Source organism: Saimiri boliviensis, chromosome 10 (assembly GCF_048565385.1).
Source record: "Saimiri boliviensis isolate mSaiBol1 chromosome 10, mSaiBol1.pri, whole genome shotgun sequence".
NCBI lineage: Eukaryota > Metazoa > Chordata > Mammalia > Primates > Cebidae > Saimiri > Saimiri boliviensis.
Window position 1 is genome coordinate 31,579,586 of NC_133458.1, and position 11,642 is coordinate 31,591,227.

The 11,642-nt window shown below is 35.3% G+C and overlaps 1 protein-coding gene across 1 annotated transcript; it reads left to right on the forward strand.

The window, feature by feature from the left end:
* Positions 1 to 2,766: 2,766 nt before the first annotated feature.
* On the forward strand, positions 2,767 to 3,731 carry LOC101034575 (pre-mRNA-splicing regulator WTAP-like). The gene has a single exon (XM_074379118.1). The coding sequence runs from the start codon at positions 2,845 to 2,847 to the stop codon at positions 3,298 to 3,300; it is 456 nt and encodes a 151-aa protein (XP_074235219.1). The 5' UTR covers positions 2,767 to 2,844; the 3' UTR covers positions 3,301 to 3,731.
* Positions 3,732 to 11,642: the final 7,911 nt, after the last annotated feature.

An 11,642-nucleotide genomic window follows, 5' to 3' on the forward strand; every position in this document is an offset into this window, starting at 1 on the left:
AATTTTATTGGCAATTTGTATGTTTTATAACTAACTGCAGCACAGCTGCTGTTTCATACTATGGGGCATTTAATAAGCATCCAGGCATCAAAAGTTCATTACACGTTTCAACAACCTTCCTTTTTCTAACCAACAATTTTGTCTTGTTTCAGTGAGTCAGGGTTGTTCTAGCAAATTCTACTACTAATATCAATTGTTGGCTTAAAAAAAAATTTTTTTTTAACTATTTTAAGTTCAGCGGTATAAGTGCAGGTTTGTTACATAGGTAAACGTGTGTCATGGGGGTTTGTTGTATAGATTATTTCATTACCCAGGTATTAAGTCTAGGCCTCATTATTTTTCTTGGTCTTTCTGTCCTCCCAAACTCCACTCTCCAAAAGGCTCCAGTGTGAGTTGTTTCTTCTTATGCATCCATGTGTTCTCATCATTTAGCTCCAACTTATAAGTGAGAACAAGCCATACTTGGTTTTCTGTTACTGTGTTAGTTTGGTAAGGATAATGACTTCCAGCTCCTTCTATCTTCCTGCAAAAGCCGTGATCTAATTTTATTTATGGCTGCATAGTATTCTATTGTGTATGTACCATATTTTCTTTATCCAATCTACCATTTATGGGCATTGATGTTGATTTTATGTCTTTGCTATTGTGAATAATGCTGCAATAAACATACATGTGCATGTGTTTTTATAATGACTTACACTGCTTTGGGTATATAACCAGTAATGGTATTGCAGGGTCGAATGGTATTTCTATCTTTAGGTCTCTGAGAAATCATTACAATCTCTTCCACATGGCTGAACTAATTTACATTCCCACAAATCATGTGTAAGTGTTTTTTTGTTTTTTTTTTTCTCCACAACTTTGCCAGCATCTGTTATTTTTTACTTTTTAGTAATAGCCATTCTGACTGGTATGAGATGATATCCCATTGTGGTTTTGATTTGCATTTCTCTAATGATCAGTGATGTTGATCTTTTTTCATATAATTGTTGGCCACACATATGTCTTCTATTGAAAAGTGTCTGTTCATGTCCTTTGCCCACTTTTTAATGGGGTTGCTTTTGCTTTTCTTGTAAATTTGTTTAAGTCTCTTATAGATGCTGGATATTAGACCTTTGTCAGATATATAATTAGCAAAAATTTTCTTCCATTCTGTAGTCTGTCTGTTGATAGTTTCTTTTGCTGTGCACAAACTCTTTAATTAGATCACATTTGTTAATTTTTGCTTTCATTGTAATTGCTTTTGGCATCTTCATCATGAAATATTTGTCCACGGCTATGTCCTAAATGGTATTGCTTAGGTTCTCTTCAGGGCTTTTGTAATTTTGGGTTTAGAGTTAAATCTTTCATCCATCCTGAGTTAATTTTTTTCTATATAGTATAAGGAAGGGGTCCAGTTTCCATCTTCTGCAGATGGCTAGCCAGTTATCCCAGCACTACTTATTGAATAGAAAATTCTTTCCTCATTGTTTTTTTGTTGTTGTTGTTTGATCAGTCTTGTTGAAGAGGACATAGTTGTAAGTATGCAGCCTTATTTCTGGGTTCTCTATTCTGTTCCATTGATCTATGTGTCTGTTTTTATACCAACACCATGCTGTTTTGATTACTGTAGCCCTGCAGTATAGTTTAAAGTTGGGTAGTGCGGTGCCTCAAGCTTTGTTCTCTTTACTTATGATTGCCTTGGCTATTGAGGCTCTTTTCAATTCCACATATATTTCACAACAGCTTTTGCAGTTTTGTTAAGAATGTCAAGGCTAGTTTAATAGGAATAACATTGAATGTGTAATTTGCTTTTGGCAATATGGCCATTTTAATGATATTGATTCTTCCTATCCATGAACATGCAATGTTTTTCTATTTGTGTCATCTCCAGTTTCTTTGAGCCATGTTTTGTGGTACTCTTTGTAGAGATCTTTCACTTCCTTGGTAAGTTGTATTACTAGGTATTTTAGTTTTGTGTAGCAATTGTGAATTTGATTATGTTCCCAGTTTGGCTCTTGGCTTAACTATTGTTGGTGTATAAGAAAGTTAGTGACTTTTGCACTTTGATTTTTTAAATTTTGAAACTTTGCTGAAGTTGCTCAGACTCTACACTCACAAACTCACTTTAGACAGATCCATCCCAGGCTGTTGGCTGGAATTTGCATCTCCCTGTTTTTTCATCTAAATTGGTTGTTATTGAAATAACTGGCTTTCTACCTGTTTTAAAAATCTTTGACCAGTATTAGAGAATAGTTAAATTTTTTTATTTTGTCCAGCTGATCCCTTATTCTTTGAAATTTCAGGGTGAACTTTATTAACTATGATATTTTAAAGTTATCTGACTGTTCTTGTCAATGATGAGCAATAGAAAAAGAAAAAAACTTTACATTAATCAATGACTGAACCTAAGATACGGAGCGTTTTGGAGACATGTTTTGATTTTTAAATAGAATAGAATATGTCAGGTGAGAGAAAATGAGAATATACACATGCCAAAATGTCATATTAATACAATACCTGTTTGAAAGATATTTCATTTTAGGCAGGAGATTAAACAAGTCATAAAGAAATAACTAGAGCTACTTTAAAACACTTAAAATTTTTCTTTGTGTAGATTTATATTGCAGACTCCAGAAGTCATTATCACTCTTGGACCAGAAAAGCTAAGTGTGTATAACATTGAACAACTAAAGGGGAGCGCTGGGGTTGTGGCGGGACTAGGAGCGCGGCGGAGCCGGCGGCAGAGCGCTCCGGCTGCGCGGCGGCCCGGGAGGCCCGGGCGGCGGGGCGAGCAGCGCGGCCGCGGCCTCGGCCTCCGCGACTGGCGGTGCCGGCGCGGCTTCCGTCAGGAGAGGATTCAAGATGACCAACGAAGAACCTCTTCCCAAAAAGGTTCGACTGAGTGAAACAGACTTCAAAGTTATGGCGAGAGATGAGTTAATTCTACGATGGAAACAATATGAAGCATATGTACAAGCTTTGGAGGGCAAGTACACAGATCTTAACTCTAATGATGTAACTGGCCTAAGAGAGTCCGAAGAAAAACTAAAGCAGCAACAGCAGGAGTCTGCACGCAGGGAAAACATCCTTGTAATGCGACTAGCAACCAAGGAACAAGAGATGCAAGAGTGTACTACTCAAATCCAGTACCTCAAGCAAGTCCAGCAGCCGAGCGTTGCCCAACTGAAATCAACAATGGTAGACCCAGCGATCAACTTGTTTTTCCTAAAAATGAAAGGTGAACTGGAACAGACTAAAGACAAACTGGAACAAGCCCAAAATGAACTGAGTGCCTGGAAGTTTACGCCTGATAGGTAAACAAATCATACTCCCCAGTCAAGACTTCCCTGACAGTCCCACTACGAGAAAGCTGTGGTGGGACAGCCAAGTACTCGTTTCCACACCAAGACTCAGACTTTTTGAGCCAAAAAAAAAAAAAAAAAGCCACATTCTTACACTGTCCAGCTTGTAATGGTTAATGTAAAACTTACCAGATGAACCTTGTGTTTCAGCTTTTTCTCTTCCCCTTCCCCTTGCTTCAGAGGCCTGATGGCGTCGGACTATTCCGAAGAAGTGGCCACCTCCGAAAAATTCCCCTTCTAGAACATGTAGACACTTGAGAAATGTTTCTTTTTGAAGAAAATAGAGGGAGAAACAGAAGTCTTAAGTCTGTGGCACACTGTGTCTTCAGACAGTTTGAAGGAATGAAAACCTAGAGATTTTAAGTCATGAATTGAACATGTAAAATTCCAGTAAAATGTAAAAATGGAATATGCATCGCTCTTAACCTTGAGTACAGTGACTTAGAGACACTGCATATCAGTTTTGCCAATAAGACTGTGGACTTCATGATTGTTGTTGAACTTCTGGGTCAAAACTCAAATGAGGTGAATTTTGCCTTTAAAGGGTTTATTTGCTGAGAACCAACTTTTAATAGTCATGAGAGAATCAATAGATGTCCGTACAAGTAGCACATATATTTAACCATTTAGTTTGGGGCTCTATAGTACTTGATTGAGCCTTAAATCAATGTGGTTTTATTCAATGGTTTGTTCCTTGAATGATTGCAAAAACTGTAGATAATCTTACTGAGGACTGTACAAAACATGAAGGTGTGGTATCAAACTTCAGGTTTAAATTGTTTGAAGCATTATAAACATTCATTTCACAACTAGATTGTATAAGGATGTTAGTTGTGATGAGACTCACTGCATTATTTTTTTAGTGAATTTTATGAAATCCCCATTCCATTCAACAGGCACATGTTTAAAAGAGCATTGTCGTTGGTGTTAATGGGGGAATGTGTTCCTTCATTGTATTTGGGCCTTTTGTATTGCACTCTCGATATTAAATTAAATGTGCCTTGAAATAAAAAAAAAAAAAATTGAACAACTAAAAACAGATAAATAAATGTGCCCATTTCACATAGCATGTCTGTCAAGGAATTACCATATAGATTGTATTTAATTTCCATAAGAACTTAGAGGTCTAACAGGACAAACATAAACTCCAGCTTAAGCTAAACTTAATAGAACAATGACTCTTAGGGCTTTGTGTGACTTCCAAATAGTAAAGTAAATCTAGTAAAATAAATAAATAAATAAATCTTTTGGCACATGATTGTCAGATTTAGCCAAAATTATGGATAATTTAAAACAAGTTATTTTTAACTCCCTTTAGAACATATTAGGAAGTTTAAAATAATTTTCACCAATTTTCATAATTCTGTTTCAAATCAGTTTACTTCTCTACAACTATACAATCAATAATTTAGTTTGTGCAACCTTTCTGATGCAGCTATATTAATAAAAAAGTTATATAAACGTTCTTTCCATCTGTAGTCTTGCCTTCAGTTATCTATACTTTGTGCTCAGGACAAAATAATTCACCTAATGCACCAAGTTCATCTGATTAATTCCTGCCTAAAGTTGCAAATATGCAATTCCCTTTGGGAGAATATCCCAATTCTTAAAATTGCTATTATCCTCATCATGATTTTTCCAACTTCATCTCTTACTACTCTCTAATCTTGCTTTTTGTGTGGTACAGACATAGTGAACTGATTATAATCCTCATCCCTTTAGACTTTACATAATCTATTCAGTCTGCCTACTTATACCAGTCTACACTCAACGTTGTCAACTCTAACTCACTAAATCACCAAAGATTTACTTTTTCTTCTAGGCTCAGTGGTCAAAACTGATTCAGAACCATTCATAGTATAATCCTCTCTTTGGAGAGTTTCAGTCAGCAGAAAAGACCTCTTGGAAAGACTTGCCTAAGTATACAACAGTGAGCTTAGGGAACTGATTAGATGGAATATCCAAGGGAAAAAATAAAAGGATTGTCTGAAGAAAGTTAAGTTTCTAGCAAAATTCAAGTAATCATCAAATAAAATGGTGTGCCAAGTCATGTGGGAATCATGGAAACAGTTAATGGCAGAAATTCATGCAGGCCTCTGTCTATAGGTAGCAGTCTCATACCCTTGCTGACTTATGTAAGGCAGAATAAAAACTCTATTTTTATTAATATTCTAAATGAGATCTGGATGTTTATGGTAAGGGATGAGTAGGCTCTTGGCAAAGGAAAAAGAAAATGAAAATTAACAGTAGTATACTAAGTGTTTATACATTTTTCAAACAAATGATTGCCTTTTATCTTTACAAAATCATAATGTGGGTTGAGAAAATTGTCCATGGACAGTTTGAAAGTGAATCAACAAGGCCAGTTTTCATAAACAAGATTAATTCCAAAGGCCATGCTTTTCCTATTATATAACAAAAGACTAGCTCTCAATCGGGGCCCTACTGGAAGAAGAAAGAGTGTATTGGTACTTGGAAACAATAAGGGAATCTGTAACTTGTTCCTAAAGTCACCAGTGTGAGAAGCAGCAAACTGGTATGTAGAACAATCTAATGTCAGTAATTGTGTCCACAGATCACTGTTTGTTGGGATTCTCTCAGGGTGGCTGGCAAAATATTAAGGGAAATATTAGGGACGTTATAAGATTATAGTCTCAAACTTTTTGAAAGGCCTAAAGGTTTTTATTAAGTTATGGAATGGGCTGAAGGCAGCCAGTTCTTAGGTTAGAACATTAAGTCATAGGATGAAGATTAAGCATAATAAAAACTTCCGTAGTTAGGTCTGTTTACCCGACATCCCTTTGTCTCTACTCTGTTTACTCATGTTAACTTTGTGCTGGATGGTCCTCTCAGGAGGAGGTCGAAGGGAAATTACCTGTTAATGGTGTTCATTCAGGGTCCCTGGAACCAAAATCTTTTGCCATTTGTAAAACCACTCTTAACCATGTTAATTATCCACAAGCATGCTGACTTAGAACCTCTGTTGTAAAATCTATACTAAATAAATGTGAAAGGAGCAGTGAGTGGTGGTTGGTTAGCTGCAATCGCTCTATGAAAGTAGTTGACCATCCCTAGCCCACTCAATTCACTGTATTCTGGTGTGTGTGAGTGCATTTATTCATCCATCACTGAGTCAAGGTTTGCAGGACAGAGTTCTGTGGGTGGTGATCAACGTCTCAGGTAGTGACCCTGATGTGACTGACACTACAGCTGGTTCCCTGTGTAAGGAGATCAATGCCACAGCTGGTGCCCCGTGTGAGGAGAGTCATTGTGCTCAATGCCACAACTGCTCTGGTTTATTTATCATAATCTCCACCACAGAGTACAGTTGTTTCTTCTACATACTCTCTGTTTATGCTTTTTCCAACAAGTTTGATTCAATTATTGAAATAGGATATGTGCAAAGACCTAATATATACACATGCATGTGCACACACACACACACATATATATGTCTTTGCATGTATGCTGAAAAGGGCTTCAAAACGTCCTCTGCACTTATTTCCTGTGCATCTATTCTATAGAAAGTGCTGATCTATCTCACTTAAAACATAGTCTAGACTTATGATATGATTTAGATATTTTTCCCCTCTAAATCTCATATTGAAATGTAATTCCCAGTGTTGGAGGTGGGGCCTGATGGGAGGTGTTTGAATCATGAAGACAGAGCCCTCATGAATGACTTAGTGCCATACTCTGGATAATGAGCGAGTTCCCATGTAAGCTGATGGCTTAAAGGTGTGTGGCACCTCCCCACCTCTCTCTTGCTCCCACCCTTACTATGTGACATGCCTGTTCCCTGTCACCTTCTGCCATGACTGTAAGGTTGCTGAGGCATCACCAGAAGCAGTTGCTAGTGCTATGCTTCCTGTAAAGCCTACAGAGCTGTAAGCCAATTAAAACTCTTTTTATAAATTTTCCAGCCTCAAGTTTCCTTTATAGCAAGGCAAGAATGGCCTAATGACACATGTTGTTAAATCTGAGTTATTTTTCTCAGATTACGTTCACTGTTTAACTCTTATTTGTTTCATTTTTAGTGTTGTGTTGTCTCCTCTATTTTTGGTTTCTTTTTCTTTATGAGGCCTATCTATCATGCATTTCCTTTCAAATCTACAATTTCTCTTTAGTTATCTGACCTGTAGAGGCAGATTTTAAACTATCTTGTTTTTGTTTTAAAAAAATGACTCCTACTCTCCTGGTTTAGACCCAGAGATTTAATTGTTATCATGCCTCATATTATCATGATCAGAAGCCTTCTGAATATCTGAGTTACTGTTTTAGGCATAGGTGCCATTGTAGTTCCACTTTCTAATTTTCAGATTGTATAAATATTGCCTTATTAATAAAAATGGTTTTCTAAGATATGATTTCGAATTTTGAGATGTGGGGATTGTACTGGATTATACAGGTAATCTGTCAGTTATAAATATTCTCATAAAAGAAGCAGAGGCAGATTTGACACAGACCCAGCACAGAGGAGAAAGTGAGGTAAAGGCAGAGCAGAGAGAGATCTGAAGAGATGGGCCTTCACCACTGCTGTAATGTGGCCATGAGCCAAGGAATGTCAGCAGCCACTGCAAGCTGGGAACATCAAGAAACAAATTCTCCCCTACGGTCTCTGAATAAAGTGCAGTTTTGCCTACAACTTGATTTCAGCCCAGAGATAACATTTTTAGATTTCTGGCATTCCAGAAATGTGAGAAAATAAATGTTTTGTCATTGTAAGCCATAAAATATGTGGCAATTCATTTTAACAGACAAAGAAAACTAATATATTCATATTTTAGTAGATTATTTGCATGATTAAATATGTTATTTATTTATCTTCTGATTTGGTAAAAAGTAATACTAATGTACTCATTAGTATTAGGATTGCTCAACAGTTGCTTTCTCTGTAGGAAGCAATTCTGCCTGTGTTCCCCTGACCATTTTCTCTGGATTCTGCTTTTCTCACATGTTTGTGTTAAGGGAGTATTCCCATCTCAGTATATCAGCTTTTGTGTAAGAATGTTTAAATGTTCCACTCTTTCATTTGTGCAATCTAAACTGTTAACATAGAAAGTATATTATCCCAAGTCATTTAAAAGATACTATGGTTTCATAGCTAATCTTAAAAAAATAATTTTTAATTATCCCCTTTCCTTCACAGAAATTGCTTGTTTTTAAATTTTAGGTAATTTCATTTTCAGAAAATCTTAAAATTCATATACTAAGCGCTCTGAGACAAAAGCAAATTGGTAAATGTTGAAAATCTTATATCTTGTGTTTTGGTTTGGTTTCCTCTTAATTTTATGGGATGGGGAAGTTCATCCTCTGAAAGCTAAAAGCAATATGTTTCCAATCACACTTCACCTTTTAAAGAACAATCTCAACAATACATTGTCAGGACATAATGAAATATCTTTAATTTCTTTTATTTCTTTTTGCATTTGAGCACATGGCAAACCAGCCTACATTTAAACTTGTAAAGCTAAGGATTTGCTGATGCCAACATGCACTGGAATCTCCCCTTTTCCTCCCCTCTGTATATGTTTTTAATATTTAAAAAAAGAGCAAAGGACAATAAGATGGGCCAACACTTTTCTTATGTTTCGGTGTATAGATAAAGATCCAGATGCTTCTGCAACTCAACCATCGTTAGGTGGTATCAACATGTTACAGCACAGAGGAGACATTCTGCAAATACGGCATAAAACAGCTATTCCAAGATATCTATCATTAAGTCTGGATTGTATGGAAACTAAGACATTTTCTCTACTCCTACATTCCAAGCTCCTATATTTTCTTTTCAATTTTCCATTTCTTATCAAGCATTGTGTAATTATGATTAAAATGATATGCTCTGTTATCTTTTCCTATTTTCATATTTTCTTCTCTAGAAGACTAAAACACTTGACCCAAAGGTCGATTTAAGTACTTCCAGTAATATCTGAAAGTTTATAAATGTTATACTCAAAATTGGAATAAGACATCTGTAACATTTTTACTTTGTTTAGTTCTGATTATTACATAGTTTTCAGAGGCATTCTTACAGGTCTTTCTGATTTCCCTTTGGCATACTTTTATTCAAAAATGAATGCAAATAATCTACTTCTCCACCTAAATTTAATTAGAGCTCCTATGTGAGAGACAATATATACAGTATCTGGATAATTACCTCAGGTGTCTATTTCATTTTGCCTTGGTGAAACTAATTATCATTCACCTCCTTACAGCACATACTTTCTTAAAATGGTAGTATACCAGAACTTTCAGCTAAGGCTTAAGCAGTCATTGTATTTACTACTTCACATAAATTTCCTGAATTGTCTGAAGGAAGCATTTGATGCTGTCTTTGGTTTGCAATGAAGCCATTCAGCAAAATTCTGTTCAGACATCCTCCATGATCATGTAAGCAAAATAAAGTAAATGTCTTTTAAGCTTATTATCAACAAAAGTGTTCTTATCGATGCATTAGCAGTAATAATCAAAGCAAAGTACATTCAGACCAAAGCCATGGCCTCTAGAAGCTCTTTTCATAAATCAATTCATGATCTTTTTACTATGGAGTATCCAATTGACTGTAAGTAAAACTTCAGAGATGCTTAAAAAATGCTTTCTTTTCTCAGAATTGACAGTTAGAAATAGCTTTCTGATAACAATCATAACTGGCTTTTACCATTTAATACAAAAGGCTTGACCATGGTTAAAAGGTTTAATTTTTATGTTTCAATGGTTGCAAAGTCAAAAATATGGATTTATCTGCAATAGCAAAGCTAGCTATAAATTCTATTACCAGTGACAGCAATTTTCCTTCAAATACCCTGGGCTAAATGTAACTTTATTGCTACTTCTAGTAGGGACTTCCAGGCAATTTCCATTTTACAGTGATCCTGAGTTAAACTCACAATCCCAAGCAGCAGTCATTTTAGGTTGGTGCATAATTTAAAGAAAGAAGTGTAACATGTGGGTTGTATTATCCACCTGCATTTGCTTCTCTGTCCTGGCTGCTTGTTCTTCTGCCAGCCCCAGCCAATCAATATGTCTGTCCTGTCAGGGGTGGACTGACAAGGTGCTTGCCGTGGCAATTTTTATGTTGCATTCACTGTTATGTTCACATAGTGTTTTTACATTTCCCTGACGGGGAAACTGTCAGCATCAAAATGCATCTGAAGTCAATAGCTTGCATGGAACCATTTTGTAAATGAGATGTCGCTAATTAGAGCCCTCTCCTGGCATAACTGGTGAGTTAGTCGCATAATATTCCTTCTTTTCCCAGTGAATATTAGTTTTAAAAAGGATTTATAAGAATTATTTTCAGATATCAGTTTAATAATAGAATTTGTATATTTTGACCATGGTTTATAGGACAGCAAAATGTCATCATGTAATAGTTTATAAATTCATTTATAAGTGTGCTAATGTGGAGAGCAGAATTATTATGCTTTCATATGTGACAACATCAACAGAGCAAATATCCTGGGGTATATGAATTCTAAAATGTGTTATGATTAAATTACTATTCCTAGGAAATTCTCATCTGTATATTTAGTTTTCCAGTTAACAAAGCATTTTCATATACATCATGTCATTGAATTGTTTCAACATGGAAAAAAATGATTAATATATTTCTGTATTACATACATACATGTCAAAACTCAGAATATTTACAACACTTATTAAGGATGACCCTGCTAGAAAGAGTATAATCAGTAATGCATGTTAGATAAATATCAGATTTGGGATGAGAGCACAGGAACAAATGTTTGATGATAATTATTATTCAATATACAAATGTAGACTGAGTGAAGAATATTTTAACTACAGAATCAAATTACTAAATAAATTTTATTCACTTGTAAGCATAGATAATGTTTCCTTTGGTATTATTGTTTCTTTTTGTCAGATAGACATGCTTTTGAAAACAGACTCTTTTGAAAATATTTACCTAAAATAGTTGATTTCCAGTTAACTTAAACTTGTTTGCCATTTTTATTACCATTGCATCTTAATCAAATATAAAAATTCAAGGTTTATAATTTACTCGGCTAGACATTTTTGCACTTCATATTTCTCTGACATTTGGTATAAATGACATTTATAATTGTATTATATGTGATCTGCTTCTGTAATTTAATTCAATATTTGTGTCATGTATGGTGTTAAAGGCAGATAACAAACAGATGTGCAAACATATGAATGATCGAAAAATATTGAGAAAAATATTCATAAAATTCCAAATTAAAAGCTTCATTTAAAAGTTCAACAGATGCCCCAATATGTTCAGAGTTTTATTCTTTTTACTTCTCTCAGAAATTT

Coding starts and splice junctions, on each gene's coding strand:
- LOC101034575 (XM_074379118.1), top strand. CDS start 2,845: ATGACCAACGAAGAACCTCTTCCCAAAAAGGTTCGACTGAGTGAAACA.